Genomic DNA, 23200 nt, shown 5'->3' on the forward strand with positions numbered 1-23200 from the left:
TTGTCATTTGAATGACACTTGATTCTGTGTTTTAGGGTGTGAGTTTTCATATTGGAAAGGAATATATTTTCATGGCCACCTTGTTCAAGAGGCCTGTAAAACAGGTTTGACTCGAAGTGACCATTTGAACTTCACAAAGTAGTTTAATCACACTGAAAAACTTGTTTCTTTTAATTAAAAATGCATACATAATCTACTTCCCTGATCCCTGATATTACAGCTTGTTCTTCCTTGCCTCTCTTCTAGGGGATGTTTTGTTTGTTCTTAAACACTGGATATGCTGGGTCAATGAACTGTTACTCCAGGAAGCAGAGCTGAGAGGACAAGCTCAGAAGACATCATTGCGATGGCGAGCAGGAATGCAACACTTTCCCAAAAGTCTCTCATCTAGGGAAGCGTGCACATACTCTACTGCAGGAAAGCAACGTTCGGGGCTCTTTAAACTACTGACTGTAACCTGGTCCAGCTTTCTCAGTGCCTGCTGAAAAAGACTTCTCTCGTTCTATACCTTTAAAGTGGACCACAAGACTATCCTCCTCAGCAGGATTTAAGATCTTCCTGGACACTTTACCAGCCCCTACACGCACAACAAGATGATTGACCTAAGCTTCCTAACAGAGGAGGAACAGGAGGCAATAATGAAGGTGCTGCAACGGGATGCAGAGCTTAAAAGAGCTGAAGAAGAGAGAGTCAGGTAAGGGATCTAGCACCCTGGGTTGTCCTGGGAAGACCTACGCAGTTCATATACCGAGTTATTCAGAGCACGGAAGTAGATAAAAACAGTTGTTGCTGGGGCCCCCATATTCCACAGTATATGTGGTTTGTAGATTTTTACTCTGGACTAGATTTAGTATAGTCCCTGGATGAAATGCCTCTACCACACAAATGATTCATTACTGGCCAAAAGACTAACTGTTCATTTGGACCCTTACAATTCCCTAAGGGGCCAAGCACCCTTGGTATGCATCTGGCTTGATATGCAGCTGGCTTGGTTTCCTCAGAAAAGGATTCAGTTTGCAAGTATCAAAACCTCTGCAAACTGAACTAATGCATAATAAGTAGGGGGATTTGGTTTAAAAAGAGCACTAGTGCACCAAACAAACAAAAGTCAGTATAGATGCAGTCACGGATATGTCTGAATGATGAAGTTATACCTCAAACGTGGAGCATTGGAGCTGCAGTTTGGAGGAGGTACCAACACTATGCTCCATTGCCAAGACAAGTCCTTGCAATCCGTGGCTAAAGCAGAAAATTGCTCCCTGTTTTCTTTGTGGTGTCACAGGCAGAGCAATGTGGTGGTGTTATGGAGTGCTGTGTGTGCTGGGAGGTTTTCCTGGAGTTACTATTAGCATAACTGCCATGAATAGAGATGTATGCATGGAATGATACATTGCCCGGATGACTTGACTTTGAGAAAGCCATCTACACAGGTGCAAATAGCAGTTGAATAGTGGTTTCGGCTAATATAGATAGCTACCTGCTCAAGAACGAGGATTTTAGTAGTCAGGCTTTTTTTTCAGTGTGAGGGAAAGTATCCATTACAGGGTACAGAAAATGACAAGTGGCCGAATAATGAAAAACGGAGCCTTAGATGCTGAAAGGTCAAAGTACTGTAACACAAATAGATGTTTACAGGTCTCTGCTGCAGCAGGATTTTCTCTCATTGATTCAGTGATCTTCTCTGGAATTCTTTCTCATTGTGATCTTCCTCATGAAGACATGTACTTCCTATTTAAATGTTTTGAAATTATTCCAACCATGATACATCTGTGATGCTTCTCTTCTGCTGAGAAATATTTTTTGACAAATGCCCTCTGTGTAGGCGTACCCTAAAGCAAATGAAATGGCAGCCTGCCACTTGCCCCAAGAGCAGTGTTCATTTTGCTGCGTATGCTTGTGCAGCCTTGGGGTTGTTTGGTCAGCATGTTGCTGAGTTATTCCTCTTGCTCCTTTCAGTGTAAGAGCAATAAAGGGCAAACTTTTAGCTTCTCCTGGTTGAAAAGGCTTCTCCTCTCAAGGCATTTGCTTCACTGAAGACTGAAGGTAGAATCATTACAGGCAATGTTCCCAATTGTTTTTTCCCCACTGTCTTAGTGCAACCTGAGGAGGAGATGTTTTCACCACATAGTTTTGTCTCCTGCTTCAAAAAAGCAGAAAACTGAATTTGCTGTAACAGAACAGGCATTTTCTTTTCTTTACTGTAGGTAGGAAAATACTGACTTTAGTCTTGGAATGGTACAACAGTGACAGGTCTGAAAGTGCTGAGGGAAAGTAATTGTAGATGTGAGTTTGAAAACAGTATCTGGGGAAAGGAACCCTTCCTGGAACAGAAAAATCAAAAAAGCCGCTCTCAGTAGTGGTCTGAAAGGGCTGTCGACAAGTATTTTTATCTGTATAACTTTGCTTTTGTAATTTGTAATTCTAGTTTAAGAGGGTGTGGTGGAAAATGCAAGGGACTGCAGGTTGTAGCAGCCTGTAATCAGCATGTTTGTTTCTACAATAAAATGTCTCTTCTGGTTTCTGAATATTATAACTTGTGAGAATCTGGAAGCTTACATCTGAAACTGATTTTTCTGCATAGATGTGGCACACGGAGCTTGCTGTTTATGTATTATTTATTAAAATACTACTTGAATTATATCTTGAGCCAAGGAGATGTAATATTTTAGTTTGACTTCTACAGCCTCGCACACCTGGAAGATTCCAAGAGCTGGGATCGAATGTCATCATACAAACATCACACTCTGACAAAGTGTTGTTTGTATGTGTATATAATGGAAGTCTTTTAACGCGATCTTTTTCCCTCTAGAAGAAATTCTGAGGTTTGAAGGGTGTTCTAATAATCTGTTCCGTCTATGGAGTCTGTGTGCCGTGTTCCTGGAGCATGGACAAACTGGTAACACGACAGAATCCTCTTTGAGCAACTTCCTGGTGGAATTTTACAAATCACCTGATGAAGTCCCTTTTCTGCTAACAGCTCCTAATATTGCTTATCTGTAGTAAAACTCTAATTAGACTGGCCGATGCAGCCACCTTAGGCAGTCTGCTTTAATTCTTGGTTTGTTGAGTGCTGTAATAGGTGTTTGCCCCATCCTGTGGCTCCTCTTGTGTTGGTCTGAATTGGGCTGATAGTTTTAGGAACAGCATTGTTTTGGGAACAGCATGCCTGCGTCCTCCTTGACCTCTGCTGAGGTCTGTTCCAAAGGAAAGGGGATATTGACGTTTTCTTCTCATGGGCAAAAGGGTGATGAAGAAATCTCAGATGAGAAGAGGGTGTGATGCAGGGACATCGAAAGACACTGCATCCTTTTTTATTCCTAGGGCAAGAAGATGCCTCTCTTTGCTTCGTTACCCCGGGAGCTGCTGCTAGCCCTTGAATGGCAGTGTTGCTTCCATTAACAGTGTAAAATGGAAGAGCTGAGTGACAGCTTGTCAAGACTAGAAGCTGTTTTTCAGCATATTGCTGACTGATTTATTTTTTTGTTGTTGTCCTTATGCCTGTCCAGGAATCTCTGATATACCCTGCTCCAGCTGGGTTTCGGGTATTGAACAAATGAGTGGGCTAAGCACATAATTGAATTTCCTGGCAGTAGCTTTGGCATAGCCCCTAACTCGTTTTACAGTTGTGTAGTTCAGAATTAACACAGTTTGGGGCCCCTTCTGGAGACAGTAATGTGGAACAGAAATAGATCTGAAGTTTTGGGTTGTGGTTGGGTGACTCTTCTGTGGTGGAGTGGCTGGCCCCTGGCACCAGCGTGTCTGAGGCAGAAAGCTGTTGTGGTCGCCTTTGTGACAGGGTTCCCTGCTGTGGCTATCGGCCCTTCCCAGCAGAACCTCCTGGCAATGCTGCTGTGGGCTGTGCTTGGGACTGTTTGCTCATTGTGTAAACTGAAGGAGGCTAATGATAGGGGAGATTCTGATGTGGAGTTGTTTGTGTGGTGGGTGGTGACCACCGTGTGCCAAAGCCCTTTAATACATACATTGGTGTGGCATTGCAAAAAAAGAGAAAGCTTCAGGGGTCTGATTCTGCTGGGTGCTACATACACTTAACCTTTTTCATGATGTTCAGTGGGAGCGCGTGGCTGTTGAAACCCTAGTGTAAATGGTTTTTTGATTTTCCTCAGCTTTAACAGATATCCTCTTCAGTCACTTTTCAAGGCAGCTTTCCTTATATTGTAGACTGTCAGAAGGAAGGCTTTTTTTGCGTTTTTTGTTTCTTAGGATGGGATATATTTAAGGTATTGGGGTGAGCTGAATATTGGCATTGGAGGAACCGGACTTACCACTGTAGTGTGAAAACAACATTCAATGACTGTGACCAGAATACATTCTTAAAATCTTCATAAAATACTTTTCTGTTAGATGTAACAGTTTTGAGGGTGCGCGTAACAGAGGCAAGGTTCTTGGTGGAGATGAACATGGGTGCCAGTTCAAGTTTAAAGGGCTGATTGAAGATCAGCTGAGTTTAGAGACGCTGTCTTAGAGGTGCTGTCAAAGCTAACGTTCTTGTTTCTGAAAAGAATTACCCATTTTTCCTACTCTGCCTCCAGGGTATTTCTTCCAAACGTTCTAGAAATTTTCAAAATGTGTCCTCGGTATCCACTCAAATTATTGTAGCAGCTTGGTAGTGTCTGCATAGTTAGGTAACTAGGCACCAATTATAACTTCATAATTGTGAAGTATTACTCTTTTTCTCACTACCATACAATACCTAGGGACTCTTTCTAAAGCTAAATCTGCAAAAATGTTCATTTTACCACTTCTCCACCCCTTTTTCTTATAAACTCCTTAATATATATCATTTGCACTACTTCATGATAAAAGTTTGGGCATCTGTAAATGAATGGAAAAATAACACGTGGAAGAGGTGTGGCTTACAGGCAAGGCAAGAGCCCAGTATGTTTGTGTGCTCTGCATTCTGTCCTGACCAGTAAACAGAATGGCACTTTGTGTGTCTAATTGAGGTCTCTTAGGCTGGCCATTATCTCTTCTGATCCACACTGATTTTTTTATTTTTTTTTGAAAGCTTGCTTGGGCTCTGGATCAGGGATGCCACAAATAACAATAACTTTCTCTAAATTTAGAGCTAAGGATATGTTAAGATCCTGTCAGAGCATCCCCTCTAGCAACATGATTCTGAGGTTCTTATCAGGTTACTGATGTTATCCTTAAGCCTTGGTGGATTCAAATTAGTCTAGTAGTAAGCAAGTGCTGCTAATAAGAAAATAAAGCCTACCATTCTTATGGAGCTGGCTTTAAAAACATTAAAAAACTAAACTTGCTTTGCGGCATATTTAATTCTTGTATTTTTAGGTCATACATTTGTGTCAACAAGGAGCTTGCTTATAATATGAGCAAAGCTTTTTAATCTGAAATTAACTCTACCCTTGGTGATAAAAAAAATCTCTAAGTTGATTTATTGTAAGAGACTAAGAATTAGGTGGCTTGAACTCTTTTGCTGAAAATTCAGACTGAGAGGTCTTAGTATCTTTTGTCAAACAGAATCTGCTCTCACACTGCTCAGACATTATAGGAGAAATAGAAATTAATTGTTATTAATTGAAACTCATGCTATTTTTATAAGTAGTTCTGAAATCATATACCTGTGTCTAGTGGTCGTACAAGGGACTTCTGATAAACTTTTAACGGGCTTACTTGTTAGTAAGTATAATGTGCTGATGGTCAAAGTGTATACATGAGTGTGTGTGCTTGGAGATTGCCTTCAGCCAAATCAGGGACATCCTGTAAGCTCTTTCCTCATGCCCTTAGTTGACTAATTTCTTTCTAGCTGGGCAGATCTGCTGAAGGAGAAAGAGCTCCATCACACTGTGAACAACCTGGAGTACTCCCCCAAAGGAGCTTGAGGATAAGACTGTGCTTGCCTGCTGCCCCTACTTTCCTTCCTTTCTTTGCTTGGCTTTGCATAGTGGTTGCATGAGATGAAAGCAACTCAGAGGCATTTCCCATTGCCAAAGACAGAGGGGATCCAGCATGTCAATTCAGCAACAACCTTTTTTCAAATAAATGAAACTTGATATGTATTTTCCTTTTTTAGCTTTAGCAATTTAAAAATGGTATTTTTTTAAGTACTTTAAAAAAGCCTTTTTCTTCAGAATAGATTACTCTTGATTTGTAGCTCACCTGAAATCCTAAAATGCAAAATATTCTTTAGCACAGCATCAATTTCTTGGAGATGCCCTTGCTGGTAGTATGAAGAAAGCTATGATGCAGGCTCTTCTGCTCACTTACTTTTGCTTGTATCTGTCCTGTGGGTTGTCACTTGATCAGGGCTGGTTTTATGCTTTATATGCCTGCTTTTAAAGCTGTAAAGTACTGGGAACACTGAGCAGAACCTGTGAGCGAATGCATGTACTTTCTAGCAACCTCTCCTCCCCAGATTCAGGTCATCCTGTACTGCTGTCCAGGCTGACTCTAATACCAAAGGTGTATTGTCACAGGATAGCTCTTTCTTCATTGTGAAGGTTTTTTTGTTTGGTTGGCTTTTTTTATCATGGCAGGTTTACTTGGGTTGAGTATGAAGAGGGAGGGGAGGCCATTGGGGAGCCTCTATGCAAATCCTTTAAAACAACCAGACAACCTAAACAGTGGAAGGCTGTTATAGAAATGAAACAAGTGGAAGCGAATAGAAACTGAAGGCTGACAGACCTTGAAAGACTCCTACTTCCTATGCTCTGTAACCTCAACAGTCTTGCTACAAATTTCCTGAATGGAATAAAGTTAAGCTTCCATACAGTAAGAATGCCTAAACAAACTTACATATTCTGTGTGTCTGCCTAGGGAGTATCGAATGACATGATTTATAACATATTACTTGTAAAATGAAGCTTACTTCAAACTTGACAGTGCAACTACTAATAGGAGAGTAAGTCTGAGTGCTAACTGCAGGTGACATAGTAGAAAAGTATATAAAAATGAAGGACTCCCGTCTTCAGTGTTGAATGTATATATGGTTTCAATGAAATATGGGGCCAACATGCCAGTCTGATGCCCCGCGTGTGGCCATCTTCTAGGAGAGAAATGATGTGTAGCAGGGTTAATCTGGTCAGTGTGTTTCACAGACACTTGCTCAGCACAGAAGTTGGGATCATAGTTTTGGTTCCAGATTCTGGTGGAGACCATATTTCAATGGTCTCAAGAGCTGCCTGCTTTCACTTCTTCCTCTCCAAAATCAATTGACTTGTCTCACACCTATGAGCATGTAATTCATTCATTCTAATGCTCCAGGCCTGAATGTGTCTGTCTTCCCTTCTGACTTCAGAATAAGTGTCAGTTTGTCTTGTTAGTCATCAAGACTTGTGCTGACTACAGCCTAGTTAGTTCTCCAGGAATCCAAAAGCAAGATGCTAGCTGAGATTAATTCATCAGGGTATTGTTAGTAGACCTAACACACCCAGACTTGTGAACAGCCGTAAAATGGAAGAACACGCATGACTACAAACAGAACTAGACTGCCTTTTTCTCATGTCTCCACCTACTTCTGCCTACCCAAAACCTCGCTATCCAAAGAGACCCCAAAGGCAAGAATTAATGAGGTGCTGCTGATGAGGTATCATGATGACAAGGATGGGGAAAGGTTGCATAACCTCATTGGTTTGCTTTATTCTTCCTAGTATAGCCCTCAACCAGTTTAAAATTCTATTGCTTTATTGCTTAAACCAATCAAATAGTAACTGATTTTTTTGAAAGTCATATATGTGCAGCTGCCATGCAAAAGGAATAATCCGTATTCCCAATTTGGGACTGCCTATTACAAATGTTTTGGGTGTAGATCTCTAACAAATACCAGAACAGACTTTTTTCCTCCTATACCTTATCTAGATATGTGCAGACTAAAGAGGCATGCTCATGCAAAGTGGAATGTTTTAAATAATTACTCTTTTTGCCTTGTAAACCTTTTATGGCTGTTTCCCACTCTCAAGGAAAAAAAAAATCTAATCAGCAAGTCTGACACTTATAATGCGTGGTCTAATATCCTTTTACTCCTGTTCTTGCATAAGTGATACTACAAAAAGTTTATCTTGTCTATGTTCGGAAGGTGACCCAGAACCTAAATCATTTGTTGCCTTTTTGTTGGTTTGGAGTTTGTTATGCTTGCAGCAAATAGAATTGAGGATAAATTCCTCAAAAGTGTCTCTCCTTCCACCTTCTCCACTCATTTGGTATTTCATTTGGAGGAGGGAGGTTTTGGAAGTGAATTTGTAGATCAGGTGGTGGTGTCAGGCTTTAAAAAGCCTTTATTTTGCCACCAGTCACTGGGGTGCTTTTTCCATATGTACAGAATAGGGCGTGTGAGACGCTAATGAATCTGTCTCTGAGCCGAACATAGACCCTGATTTAAATGCTTCTTAGTTTGTCACAAGAATTCCCAGAATGTGCTGGCACCACACAGACTCTCCTGTCCGAAAAGCTCAGTTTAAGCTGTTGATTGAGGAATAAGGCAATAAAAGAAGTTAAGCTGTCAGCTGTCACATCTCGCAAATTCTGTGGTGGTTTGTAATATGGACTATGAATAAGGGGGGTACAGGGGAAGGAATTAGAGACACTGAGGAGGTGTAGCTGAACAGTTTTAGATACAGGTATGTATGGCTAGATACTGTTATTTCAAAAAAAGAAACATAAGTCATTATCACTTCACCCTAACATGCAATGAGCTGTTACCCTAGCCTACAAAGCTTAAGATAAACCATTCTGGATTTGCTGATAGGAAAGTTGACAGGGACTGATTATATCAGAGCAGATTTCCTGCCTTACAGTGGTACCATGTGACTTAGCCCACTATCAGATGTTCCAGAGGTGGGGAGAAACAACCCAATTAATACATGTATAGATTTTCAGTTTGCCTGCAGAGTGCCAGACAGTTGCTTTGTATGCCCATTCGGTGTAATCCTGCATGTACTTAATGCCCTAGTGGGATGAAAAATTTGTCATCTTGCCATCAAAAATGTTTCACCTAGGCATAGTGGAAAAATCTTATTAAGTAATGGGGGAACTCAGGCTTATTTTAAAAGAGGATTTTAGAATGAATTCCTTTTAACTATGTACCTTCATTTTCTTGAGTTTAATCTTCCTATAGAAGAAACCGGCACTAGCTTTACTATAATATTAGGCTGTTTCACTCTGAAAACTGCAACATAGGCTAACTGGCATTTTAACAGACCACTGAGGGACTCCAGAATACATGCTTACATCATATGTAAAGCCGTTATTGGATTTTCTCCTAACTGCAAACCTGGCAACTGAGCCTGCAATCTGAATCTTAATCTGGATGCCTACTAGTTCTTTGGTCACCAAGAGGAAAATAATGTAATGACAACTTGTTTAGCCTTTCTGTTGACTGGGGAGCTGGTATAGAATCAACTGTTAGCACACCACAACAGGATTAGAAGCCGGGAGGCATATGTAGCAGTGGAAAACCATGGCTGCAGTCTGATTTCTCCACAATTCCTTTCAAGGTAAACCACAATCTAAATCTAAGGCCTAGCAGTGAAACAGGCCCACACAGTGGAAGCAGTTTGATATTACTGCTAAGGCCTGCTTATAGCAGAGCTTGAGAATTCAGGCAGCATTGTAAAAATTCCCATTTTTAACCTCAGCAGCTGTTTTTGCAGTAAGTCTATGATGTGTTGGTGAATGCAGGCTTCTTAAAAGCTTTTTTCCCCTGCCAAGACCCAGAACTAATTGTCTTTCTGAGAATGGAAATCTGCTTCTTTATTTGTGGCTGGGGGATGCTATCAGGATGAGAAGAGAAGGCAAAAGTAGTTTAAGTCAGCTGCTGTGAGCCTCTGTCACTTCTGACTATACAAGCCCTATCAGCCAGACAGGTCATTTGTAAAGGAAGTACTGTGTAAATTGAGAGCATGTTTATACCTTTGTTAGCAAGCATAATTATCTCCCAAAGTCTAGAAGGCCTGTTGAGCTGGTGGAGTTAAGGTACACTAACTTCCATAGGCAGCAAGCAGGGGTGGGAGCAAGATGCCTGACCTTCGCTTCCAGCCAAAATGACAGCTGCATTGGTCATGGGTGACATTTAATGAGTCTAGAGCCATGACAAATCTATGCCTCTGTCCTGCTTATGTGATGTTAATCGGTTGCAGATCTGAGAGTCCAACAAGCAGGTAAGTAGGCTGACACAGCTGAGAGGCCTGGGATCCTGTCCACTTCTGCAGCGATTTATTGGTCTGAGCTGACTTGTAAAGGTCTCCTACCACACCCTAGTTTCAGTGGTTAAATACAAAGGGAAAAGGAGTGAGTAGTGTCTGGGGTAAAAGGGTTGAATCAAACAGGGTGAGGGCATTGAATACTTGTCCTGTGACTCAATACCTTCCCGCTAGAGAACCTCTGTTGGCATGTGTTGTCATACTGCCCTGAAGCACGAACGGGGTCAGAGTTCTGCTGCCCTGCAGGCTGTGCGAATAGCTGAAAAGCCAGTCCCTAGCCCTAAGGAGCATCTGTTCTGAGAAGACAAATAACACATGGGAAAGAAGATGAAAGGGAGAAGCAATCATCTGTGTAAAAAGTTCTTGCGTGCCATATTTCCACTATTCCTGCCGGCTGTGTTCATAAACCGGCTGAGCAATGAGGAGTTGGCTCATACCTAATATATTTGCTTGAGGACAGAGGGAGGCTACTGCTGTGTTCCTGCTCCAACTTGGAAGACCTGCAGCATGTGAGAAGTGCGTATTTTGGCTCTTAGAGAAGCACGGAGTTACAAGCAAGAGGGAGCGCCAAATTTTAAATGGTCCAGTAATGCTATGGACTGTTGAATCTTGGCATTAAAAATGCAAGTGGTGACCTCAACTCCTGGCAGCCTCAACTATGTGTAGCTGCTTTGAGGCAGAGAAGTTGTTTACACACCTAGGAGGGACTGACTGTTGACAGTACTTTCAAAAAGAAGTTTAGGTATTCAAATTCTAATATAGCTGATGCATTCAAATAAGCCTTTTCATTTCTGGCCATACAAAGATGAAGGAGAAGTGGAGTGATAGGTGAGAATGGTCTGTCTTAGTGTGAGAGCTGGGACTGGCTCAGTGTCCTTTCTCTGCTGTGAATGGTTGCCTGTACTTGACACTCAAATCTGCAACCTATAATAAAAGGACTGTCATCATAGCCACTTGATTGCACTAGAAGTTCCTTCTCCTAAACTCATGAGCAATATAAAACTGGCATGAACCTCCTTGGGGTTGGACTAGATGATCTTTAAAGGTCCTTTCCAACCCAAACCATTCTATGATTCTACGATTGGCCATCAGGCCTGTGGAAGATAGCACCATCCCACAGCAATGTGGATTGTGTTTAGCCTTAAAGTCTCCGAGTAAGTTGATTTGTTGTGATTTCTCCCTTGGGCTCTGTTATTAGCTTGTTTGCTGAAGGAAAGGACATAAATGGAGAAGGCAGATGAAGCCTGACTTGACTTTTTTTGATTAAGCACTCTCTAAATCTGTGTAGTAACATTCCTGGTCTGCAGGTTAGTCTCCAGGCCATGTAAAAGCATATACCTAATGTGTTATATGCCTAATGAGGAAAGAAAACAGCCTCTCAAATTGCACACAGCAACTCTTTATTCTGTTAAAGTATGCTTCATAAAAGCAGGGTGACCCTGAAGCCTGAAATCAAATTATTAAAAATTTGCTTCACGGTATTTGAAATGGCTGCAGTTCATGTGATAGATACATGTAGATTAATAAACTGCACAAAAATATTTTGTTGTTTCTTCCATGTGATGTTGTCTTCGTTTGTAACTCATTGTATTCATATAAGGATTTTTGTGTAACCTATGGAAAAAATGGCACCATCTTTCCAGTGCACTTCTGGAATGTGTGTGTGTAAAAGTAGTGCCGTATGAACAGCCTGAAAAGGCATCTTCTGAGCCCCCAAACAGCCACGGACTTAATTTTGGCACAGATTTCTTATGCTGCCCTGCAGCTTACCTCAATTTTAACCTTGGAAAACTGGCCTTTGGAGGCAAGAAGTTAAGATCTGCGGTTATTGGAGGCTTCTGTAGAGCTGCCTCTGCTTGAGAGTTTATCATAGCAAAGCTTTTTTTTTTTTGGAAGAGTTACTTCAGCTGATGCTCTGAGGGTAACAGGACTGAGGCTCTTCTCTCTCCAGCTCATTGTCATCCTTCATAATTAAATAAGGGAAGTAGCAGGTCAGAAGATGGAAATACCATGCTGAGACAGCATTTAAAAAAAAACCAAAAAAACCCCAAAACCACAACAACCCCCGCAAAAACAAAAAAAATATGACTTTTATTCTGTTCACACAGGTAAGTAGATTGTATGTGTATCTCATTTATTTTTTTTTTTTCTCCCCAGGCATTTACCAGAAAAAGTCAAAGATGATGTTCAGCTAAAGAATATGAGTGGGCAGTGGTTTTATGAAGCAAAGTCAAAGAGGCACAGAGATAAAATACATGGAGCAGATATTATTAGAGCTTCCATGCGACGGAAGCCTGCCACTCTTGGTAAGCATTTGGTTTTATTTTATTTTGGAAAGGCTGGCTCTTACTTAGCTAACCTCAGACACTGTTGTCTGTGAAATACAAGAAGAATATTGGTATCTCTACAAGGAGAAAATGATGCAAAAAAGAGATTTCCCATGTAGTTTACAGTGTAAGCTTTCCTCTCCCCCAATGCTATGTATTAGAGAGAATTCTGTGTGATGACTGCTAACAGGAGGGACTGGCTTGTGTTTATGTGTAGAACTAAAAGCCTACTGCACTCCTGGACTGCATTCTCATTTCCATTTTTGAGGCCCTGTGAGCTACCCTGGAACATACGAAGAATTGAGATTGAGGAAATTGCTCTCCAGTATGGATTTCCAAGATTTTGGGTGCTCGGTTTGAGACCTCTGAGGCATTTTTATTTATTTTTTTTTTTTTTTTTAATTTTTAAGACGACCAAAGGTACTTCATGTTGATTTGAAATGGTAGGCATCATGAGCTAGAGCTAGTGGTTATAACTACTGAAATATGTGCCAGGAGCTCTGGCAGCTAGAACTGGCATCCTGTGTCCACGTTACCTTTAAATGCACCTACCGTTCCCCACATCATGGTGGTTGCCTTCAAATGATCTGTTAGAAACATTTGTTAAAGCCAACTGTGTTCATGTGCCAGATAACAGTTGCAGACATTAATTTAGTAGTGCAGATAGGTAGTAGTATATTGTGTGTAAATTGAGTGATGTTGACAAGCTTGGTGCTCACTTGATAATAAATATTATATTCTGAAACTCTTATTTAAAACCAGAATGTGGGAAGATAATGCATTGTGTTTAACATCAGAAGTAAATACAGTGTTTTGTTTGGAGAGAAACAAAACAAAAGAGTAGAACATAAGAGTTGGTCTACTGGACCAGACCAAAAGCTCGTCTCCCCAGCACCCTGCCTCTGAGAGTGCCTGGCAGCATGTGTAGGCTCCAAGGCCAGGACGAGCCTGCAGCCAATTGCACCTCAGACTTTTTTGAAATACGGGAGGTATTTCTGGATTATTTTTTCCCCATTAACTTGTTCAAGAAGTTCTTTAAAGCCATGCCTCTCTAACATTCACCATGTCCTGTCTTGAGGCATTTTGAAATGAAGGTTTTCCACATAAGAAGTGACTATTTTCTTTTCTGGTTTTGAACTGATGACCATTAACATTATCCTGGGGAGAGAAAGTGAACAGTTGATCTATATTCACAAAACCACATATATTATAGTATACAGGATTTTATAGACTTCTATTATAAATCTCTCAGCATCTGACTTTCTAATCTGAAGAGTCCTAGTCTATTTTGTCATTCTTTGTACAGAAAGTGATTTTTTTTTTTCTTAGAGAAATTGACCCCCATCCCCTCTTAACCTCTTCTAGTTCTACTAAATCCTTTTGACTTAGAAGGAAAAGACTCTTATTATTCTCACCAGATTGTACTGATATTTGTAGTCTTTATTTTTTTTTATGTTCTATTAAGGGATTTTGCTGTGTACTAGTGAAGCAAGTAAGGTACTTATCTCAATACTGTGGATGGACTACAGCTTGCTACTTTCTATAGGTTTTGTAACTACAACTTAGCCTTGTTTTCCTGTGTCTAATCCTGCAATGTTACATCTTCTCAATTCCTATATTCCCAGACATGAGTTTGGATAGTGGCAGTTTACTCAGTTTGAGATTACCGTGTGATGGGTTTAGGTTTTTAAGTTAAGATAAGGCCTGAAACAGAAAAGAATGCAAAAATTCACAGGTAGGTAGTGCAGTGTGTTTGTGGTTTTGGCTGGTTTTGGACTTGAAGGTTATGAAAATAAGCTGTAAAATTCTAGCTAAATTTTACAGTAACTTATAGCTTAAAGGAAAGTACTTAAAGCCATATTGTCTTAAAGGAAGGTTAATTACTCCCAATCTTATTACTTGAATAAAGGGGCATACTGGTACATTCAGCACTATGTGCAATTGCTTGGTTTCAATGACTCAGATGTCAAGATATTTTTGCTTGCAGTTATGGATAGGAAAAGTGAGAATAAAAATCTTGCTTATTTAAGAAATTCTTCATTTCTAAACTGTTGGAGAAGTGCAAAAAGCAGTAGAGAAAATAATGTAAACTAATGTTTTGACTCTGAAAGGGATTATCAGAATAGAATTCTGTCCCACCCCAAAAAGAAATGCAAATGTAATTGCATTTGCTGAATGAGGTGGGGCTTTTTATTTGTTTGGTGTTTTTATACTTACCTTCTTAACTCTTTGTGGTAATTCTATGCATAAAGGATTAGCCACCTGCTTAAATGACAGTTATGACCAACTTCCAGTTTACTGCTGTAGGAAGGGAATAATTGACTTGATTAACTGAACTTCAACATATTTTCAGTTTCCTATGGTTTAATTGGGTTTTGTTTCCTCAGGACACTGAGGTTGCATTTTCAATGTTTATCTAGCTGCAAGAACTACAGGATCAGTCTTTGCCAGGGTTGTTATCGAAAACTTCTCCGTTTAGGATCACTTTAAGGTCTAAAGCAGATGTGCCTGGAGTAGTAAAGTGAAGTATTCGGAGCAGTATGTGACATTTCTAGTAGCATTAAAAAAATTATTCTTCAGAAGGCACCAGATCTGCTTCTGTACGCAATTCAAGTATAGTGGACTTTCAAAGTAGCTGTAGGACTGAATGCGAATACTTGTATTTGCTTCTTAAGAAATCCTGTATGAACATATGGGAGACAACAATATTCTTGTTTCATCTTTTAGCTGAAGTGAGTCAGAACAAATCAAACAAAGCAAAGAACAGCTGGGTGAGCAATGTTAATAAAGAAGTCTTTGTGCCACCAGAACTACATGGCATTGTGGAACATCAAGAAGAAGAACAACTGAAATCTAGTTCAAGGTAAGCTGTCTGTTAAATCACACTTACTATGTATATATCGAGACTGGTGAAACTTGAGCTGTAAGTTCCATCCAAAATATTGTACTTGCCTCTTATTTCAAAGGCCATCAAATGTTTCCTCAGAATCACCCAAGGAATCTGTGCATGTGAAAGGCTGACAAATCATAGTCATGCATTGTTAATTGTTCTGCATTCAAATGCAGAACAATCTTTGGCTTGCCTCTTCAAGGAAAAAGTCGTCAATGGTGTATAGAATGGTCCCACACATGTTCTCATGTCACAATTTAGTCTAGCTCCCAGAAGTGAGACCAGGATTTTCTGGTTAGAATGGCTGGCCATGATCAGTCCTCTGCAATTAGTAATAGGGGGACAATAACATCTGCATCTCTTCATTCAGTCACTTAATGAGAATGACTATTGATTCAGCCTGAATTTTAAGCTTGGATCATACGAAGAATCAGAGACTAAGAAATTGCTCTTCTGAATTTTCCAGATTTTTGGGTGCACGGTTTAATACCTCTGAGACTTTTTAAGGAGACCAAACGTATTTCAGGAGGAAAGAACCAGAATCTTTGATACTGGCAGAAAATAAGTCAGATTCTACCAAGAAAAATAAATGTCTTTCTGGAAGGGAGAGGCTTCCATTCAGAGTGAGGCAAGACAGTCACCTTGGATGTGCCTGAATGGCTATAGTTGTTGCAGGAAAGCTGGCAGATAAGTAGTTTCTGAACTACAGAGGATTTTGTATTAAATCGCTCTATCTCAAGTCTGTAAACATCCTAAACAGCTCCATTTTGCTTTGAAATATCCTGAGTTGATTTCTGAGAGGGACACATGTCTTCTCTTTAAAATACCTACATGTAGTAATTCATTGGCTGTGTGAAAAGCTTTCAAAAAGCCTGCATTTGAAAAGGAAAGTGCTGATCTCTTAGCTAGGGTGACAGCAGGTGGAAATGAAATGTCTTTAAATGGCCAGATTTCTCAACACCATTGAGGAAACAAGAACCAGGGTGTAACACAGATAGCTACTGTTTGTGCTTTCAGTGAACAGAGTGAGGTAAGGGCCAGAGTTATTTCTTAGGATGACTGTTTTACTTCTGGTTGTGCCATTGATCAGCTCTGTAACCTTTCACTTTCTTGTCTGTCTTCTAAGTCCTTCTCTGTACGTCATCTGTTTTTTCTTTGCAGTAAGGCTTGTCTCCTACTATGCATTTGTACAGTATCTAGTAGCAGTTGAATCTTTCACTTTCATGGTCTGCAACTGGGCGCGCACGTTCACGATGAATGGCACCAAAGGTTGGTGTAAGTCTTAACAACTCTGGCTTGCATTACTGGTCTTTCTTATTCTCTGTGTATCATTATCGGTGAACTCACAGGGGTATTTCTTACCCACAGCTGAAATCGTGCTTTAAAAGGTCAAATAAACTGCTTTGTTACAGACTTCCCAAAAAATGGAGTTGTACAGTAATGATGATAAAGGTTGCTTGTCACAAGAAAGAGCTTAGCTCCCCCCTCCACCCAAGTTGGCTGATACTGCTGACAGAGTTAGTTGTTACTGAATGTAGGTTTTTACAGGTGGCTTTTGCCTTCAGGAGATTGTTATGGAGTTATTTCTTTATGGACTGCACAAGACATGCTGCTGTTTAATATATCTTTTAGAATATTTTGCATGTCATCTTGCACATTAGGAAAAGATGATGATACTTTTAAAGAAGTACAGCCTCATAATGTTGTTCTTACCATTACAACTCCACAAATTGTGTGTGATTGATAGAGTAATACATTTCATAAACTGCCAGGGCAGCGTCTTCAAAAATATATAACATAATGAGGTTTAAGAACATGTAGACAATTGTTTGGAATATGACCAACTTGATAGTGGTCTTTAACTTGAGGTGATTTGATGACTTATTTCAGGTCACAGCCATGTGAAGCTTGATAATTATTGTCCAGGACCCTCTCCTGCCCTTTGTTCCAAATTGTGCTGGAAATTAGTCAGCCTGTATGCCTTGCTCATGTGTGCTCGTACTCTCACCAATAGCTCAAGATCTTCCCTCTAAGGCAAGCTCACACAGTCCAGGATTTATGAGACACTTGGAAGTGGACCTTAGGAAGTGATCTATAATGTGTGGGCTGGACGCTTACTTGCATTTACTTGATTAGATGTCTCAGATTATTTGCTTCTAAAATGTCAAAAGCTGAAGCAAGCAAATGTGGCAGGACTATGTACGATTCATTGCTTATGATTTCAGTATGGCTTTATTTCACTATGACTGAGATTAGTGTACACAACATTGCATGTGGGAAATTGCAGGAGGTCCCATACTTTTTTAAAATACTCCTCCTTTCCATTCTCTTGATACTGGACTTTGAAAGAAACTGGTCTGACATGGCTGTGGGCCTGTCTCTAATGGCAGCAGCTGATCAGGAATTGAGGGGAAACACAATGCTGGGAAAGCAATAATCCCACCAGCTGGGGTGGGAAGGGAAAGCCTAAACACTGCAAACATTTAATTTGGCTGTTAAGATAGCTGAGCTGCAAGGAATTAATTGACTCTTCCTCTTGCAATGCAATAGTCTCAACATGGCTAGAACTAAGAGGATGAAACAGAGTATCATTCTGGAGTTTGGGATTGCATAAAGTGTGTTCACAGCTTCTAGTTTCCAAATGCTATGTGTGGTTCAAGCACTTGGACTTTTAAAACATTTTGAAGTGCTACTTTAAGGGTAGGTTTGTGGGAGTTTGTGGGTTTTGGTTTTTTTTCCCCCCTTCTTCCTTTAAGAGTGGGCTTCAGGCTTCTGCTAACCTGAGGATTGGGACCAGAAGATGTGTGATAACAAATTACCCAGACTTTTTTTGTTCTGGATCCTATTCTTAAACCAAAACAATTCTAACTGAATGTGAAGAAAGTTCAGTTCTGGTAGATCTGTTTGTAAACTGCTGAGGGTCAAATCCAGCCCTGGGGCCAGTTCAACTGCTGTTGAGTTAGGGTGCTGCTATATTAGGTGGAACAGAAATCAGCCGACAACTATATGCTTAAATTAGCATAGTGATCTTCATCCCCACACCCCAAATATCTAAATTCAGTAATGAAGCTATGAAAGATTTTTTTTTTTTTTCTTTCTTCTTGGGCGTTATATCACTGTGATACTTTTCTTGCATACCAGAGCCTTTACAGGCCAGGTGTGTGAAGTGTCTTTGAAGGTGTAACCATGCACAGAATGAGTTTTCATAGGGTGACTCAGACTGTCAATATTACCTCTGTTCAGTGATACTATCTGTCTATGTGCTGAATCTCAAAAAAGGGCAATGTTAAAGGGGTTTTATCTTTCAAATTAAGATTTGTATGTTGTTTTTTTCCCTAGGCTAGAAAATATTCTTAGCCTACATTGAACAGGTGACAAGTGTGGGTCCTAGAGTTCTGCAAGGTGAAAATTTGCACAAAAGCCCTAATTCTTAAAATCCATGTAACTTTTCTGGAATAATAGGGGTGCTCGGATACCTAGATAAGGACACTTTTATGGAGTACCGTTAAATCGCACTAGCTTTTCTTACACCAGGTTCTCTACCCTTCAGGATGAGCCCAGGAAAACTTTTTTGTGGGTGTTTTTTTTTTTTGTTCATTTATTTGTTTTTTTTTTTTTAATGGAGGCCATTTCTGAGTAGACTATATTGACAATGCCTGCAAATCTATAACCCATTTCTCCAGCTTTGCTCCTGCCTTCACATTGTTGCCTCTTGGTTCTTGTCCAGTGCTGTCCAGTCTGTGTGGAGTTTCGGCCTTCATTGTGGTTCTTAGCACTTTGTTTTGCTGGATTGCAGTGCAGGAATTTTTTAATCTGGGTGTATTTATCAGTTTGGCTTCATATACTCTCATAGATTAGCCTTGTGAATGCAGCATATCTGGGAACTGTGTTCAGTTTTCCCATCTGTACGGGCTGAGGGTAAACTCATATTTTCAGACCCTTTGTTGTGAAACTTAGTTATAGGATGCTGGGTGTGTTTTTTCTCTACTTTGTTTTCTTTAGAGCAGGGTTTTCAGTATGTAATGCCAAATTAACAACTCTTTAATTATTCTATGGTAAGTCTGAAACAGCATTGCATTAAAATATTGTGGGATTGTGTGTGTGTTCAATCAGACTCCCCACCTGTAAAAACTGCAGACCGAAGAATGTCTTACTGGTTTCTTGCAGCCCTGGGTACATAACAGTATTTTCCTTGCTTAAAATGAGCAAAGGGTTGAAGCATTCGTGACCTAGACCTTAAAAAAAAAAAAAAAAAAAAAAAAAAAAAAAAAAAAAAAAAAGTTCATGTTTGTCCTGTTGGGTAGTAGATGATGTAGATGAGAGACAAAGTGCAGGAGCACACAGGTGCTCAGAAAAACACAAACTCAAGTGCTTAAAAGCAAGAACACAAACTCCAGTTGCGCAGAACAAAGTTTCTTTAAATACATGTATTTTCAGATTTTAAAAAAGTAAGTATTAGAACTAAGGTTAAAAACTGTAATGTGGAATGATATTTTTTGAAAAGAAATTAAAAGTTGCAATATTGAGCTCTTTGAGAACTAGAATTTTTTCCTCTTATTTAGGATCAGAGAAGAATAAAAAGAACAATAATAATCTCTTATAGCTGGTGTGTGCATATAAGAGGCTGCTACAGTTAGTGTCGAAATATAAGAACACTTTAATTTTTGACCCATGAGATAGTTTCCATTACAAGATCAGCTTAACCTTAAGTTTGTATCACTATGCATGGTGGTATATTTCTTAAAGGTAGTGCTGAACCAAAAGAGCAAGGAAGAGATATAGAAGTTTATAGCTCATATTACAACTGGTATTTTTTTTTTCCTAGCCTTATGTTCAGGCTGCTCATTACTGTGTCATCTTATCTTCTCCGTAATGATGTTTTTCCATTTGTAAAAGTGATGTCACTTCTCAGACACACTTAGCAGTCCAGAGGCCTGTAGCCTTTCAAGGGTGGCTGCCAGACTTTTCTTCTAAACTTCGAGGTTAACTGTACCGCACTCTGGAGAAGATGGGGAAAGTTGTTCTCTCCTCAGCAGGGCAGACTGTTGCCAGTTACCTGATTGGAGAGATCTTTGTCCACGTGAGGAGGCAGCTGCTGTTTGAAACTGGAACTTGATGAGCTGGGAGCTGTTTTCTTGTCCTGAGATACCACATCTGCCCTCAAAAGCATTGTCTCCTGCTTCTGCTACTTACCAATCAATATCTGAAAGTCTTTTCACCCATACCAAAGATTGTTGACTAAAGAAATATTCAGTATTGGAATCTCCTTGTACATCTATGTTGGAAAAACCATAGGAGTTGCTTTCCTTCCTAGCCTGAGGTCATATTTCCTACCTGGAGAATATTCATTTTTCCTGCCTTGTACTGTTTACCCTATCCCCAAAATCATAAGCATGTAAGTTGATTAATGCCAGCATTTTCTATATAAAGTTAAGATACTGAATGTGGTTGTTATATGAAGACCATATTTAAATCCACATCTAACTTCCAACTTCAAAAAACAAATGCTTTTTCATATCTGAGATGTTTAGATAAGCTCCAATTTTAAAAATCTGATTGTTTTGGAAAAAAACCTCTTGCATCATTCTGCAAATGGATGAAATATTTCTTGAAATAATGTAGGAGCTGTCTCTTCTAGCTGTTAATTTCTGCTTACCTGGGCTATACTTAGTCAAGATCACAAGTAATAACTTCACTTATGCTATCAAACCACAGATTTTATAGATCTTAATTGAAAGAATAGCTTATAAGCTGTACCTCTGAGGGGAGGTGTTGTCGCCTGTGGCATGTCACATTTTTGCTGTAGTGGTGATGGGGTTCCTCTGATTTTTCTAACTTGGACACTTTGCAAAACTCTATTTTTATCAGATTTTGGCACTTTCCTCCACTTTGATTTCAGTCCTAGAAGTATAAATGTAGGACAAGGATGGAGCTGGCAACACTGATATTGTTGGGAGAGTGGCTATATTTACGTAAAGCTTGCTCAAAAATCTAAGAGATATCAAAAATATGGTTTCTGTCATACCAAGTAGAAGTTGTATTGAATTCTTTAACAAGCAAATAATTTTTTGCACGGAAACAAAGCAGCAAGAATATCCCCTTGCTATGGAAAGGAGAAGGTTTGCTTCTAAATCTGATGAGAACAGGCTAAATAGAAAAATTTAGGTGCCAAGAGGTTATATTTAAGTATGTATAAACGAATCTTTGTTTTGCTTTTTCAAAAAGGCTTAAAGTAATGTCCTGTTTCCTGAAGTTGTTATATACTTTTTCTTTGCAGTTCTAAAACAATAACCTCTGTGTTAGACAAACCAGAGGAAAGACCTATGAAGGCAGCAGTCTCACCAGTAAAGGTATGACTGGTATTGAATATAGCAGAAGTTATGTTTTACATTTTGTGTGTTTCTTTGCTTCAGTGGTAAAGATAATTAAAGATTTGAGAAAGAAAGATAAGTTGGAAAAAATGAGTATTTTTTGTTTTGGAGGGAGGTAATGGAAACCACTAAAAGTTCAGCGCTAAAGTGCTGTTACGGCTATAATCAGTGGCTGTCTGCGCTTGACACTGTTTCCAACCTCTTCAACCACTGAAAGGAACTGTCCTGCTGTGTTCCAATATCTCTAAAGTCACAGAATTAGAGATAAAATTATTTAACTTGCAACAACTTGGGATTTTCAAATGTCTTTAAGTGGTGGCTTATCTCTGCTGTTGGTGACTTCAAAAAGAACAAGATGAGGCTATCACTAGCACTTCTGATAGTTCCCTGGTTCATATTGTTTAGGTTTTTTGTCAAGTATCCAATTTAAGAGGCATGTTTTCAGACTCTTTGCTGACAGGGTAGTGAGGCAGAGGAAATCACTGCACTTTCAGTACAGTCTTGACAAAATAAATGATATAACAATTTGACTGCAATTATAATGTTCATTCCTTTTTTAGCAAAGAAGAAATCCATTTAATTCCACTGCATCAAGTGATAACTTGAACAGTGGCGAATCAGAAAACAGACCAGCCACTCTACCTCAGCTATCAAAGAAGGGTAAATATACTTATTTAGCATATGACTGTGAATTTCTTGGTGGTTTATATGGAAATTATTTTTACTTTCATTGCTTCTTTTTGTAAGATATCAAAACCTGTTTTATTGTAACTACTTGGAATTATCAACCAGTTCATTTCAAACCCCATGTAAAACATGTGAATATACTTAGGAAATGGCTGTTTACCTGAGAAAAAGGGTTTTGCTTCCTTTCTTTTACTCACAGTTCTAGTCAGTATTAAGCACTCCATTTTGAGAGGGCTGTTTGTCCTGAATTGCTGTTAAGAGAACAGAAATGTCCTTGACTTTGGCATAGCTGTCTTTATGACTTTCCAGTCATTGCTGCTATTGGCTCAACAGAAGAAGCCCAACTCTTTGATTTTTATTTTTTTCCTTCGTTTTCAAAAAGAAACAGCACTGAGAATCCTCCCTTTCCCACAGTATTCTCTGCAAGCAAGTAGATGCGTGATGATATATCACAATACAGGCATTTGAGGTTGTAATTTACAGGATCATACGTGGAAATTACTCTCCTGTCTCTGTTATGAAGCTTGCTGACAGGAAAAAGGAAGAGTTGCACATTAGGAATAAAAAAAAATTTCATCTCCCTACCAGGAGATCATTTCTGCATTTTACCTTGTTCCATACGAATGTGGAAATAGCCTGTTTCCATTTCTGTAGGTTGCTGTTTTATGTTCTGAACCTGAAGAGGTGTATGCATATTCAAAAGCTGCCCTTCCCTGCAAACTTTGTCCCTTGCAGGAATAATGCTGA

At 39.6% G+C, this 23200-nt stretch overlaps 1 protein-coding gene across 4 annotated transcripts in view; it reads left to right on the forward strand.

Moving 5' to 3' along the window:
- Positions 1-255: 255 nt before the first annotated feature.
- The window catches only part of SYTL2 (synaptotagmin like 2), a 47097-nt gene continuing 24152 nt past the window's right edge, over positions 256-23200 (forward strand). For all 4 annotated transcript variants that reach the window (XM_050891913.1, XM_050891922.1, XM_050891931.1 and 1 more), the window contains exons 1-5: positions 256-694; positions 12336-12484; positions 15233-15368; positions 21673-21745; positions 22327-22426. In XM_050891913.1, the coding sequence (XP_050747870.1) occupies positions 594-694; positions 12336-12484; positions 15233-15368; positions 21673-21745; positions 22327-22426 (559 nt within the window). In that variant the 5' untranslated portion in view covers positions 256-593. The remainder of the gene's footprint in view (positions 695-12335; positions 12485-15232; positions 15369-21672; positions 21746-22326; positions 22427-23200) is intronic.

Source organism: Gymnogyps californianus, chromosome 1 (assembly GCF_018139145.2).
Source record: "Gymnogyps californianus isolate 813 chromosome 1, ASM1813914v2, whole genome shotgun sequence".
NCBI classification, from domain to species: domain Eukaryota; kingdom Metazoa; phylum Chordata; class Aves; order Accipitriformes; family Cathartidae; genus Gymnogyps; species Gymnogyps californianus.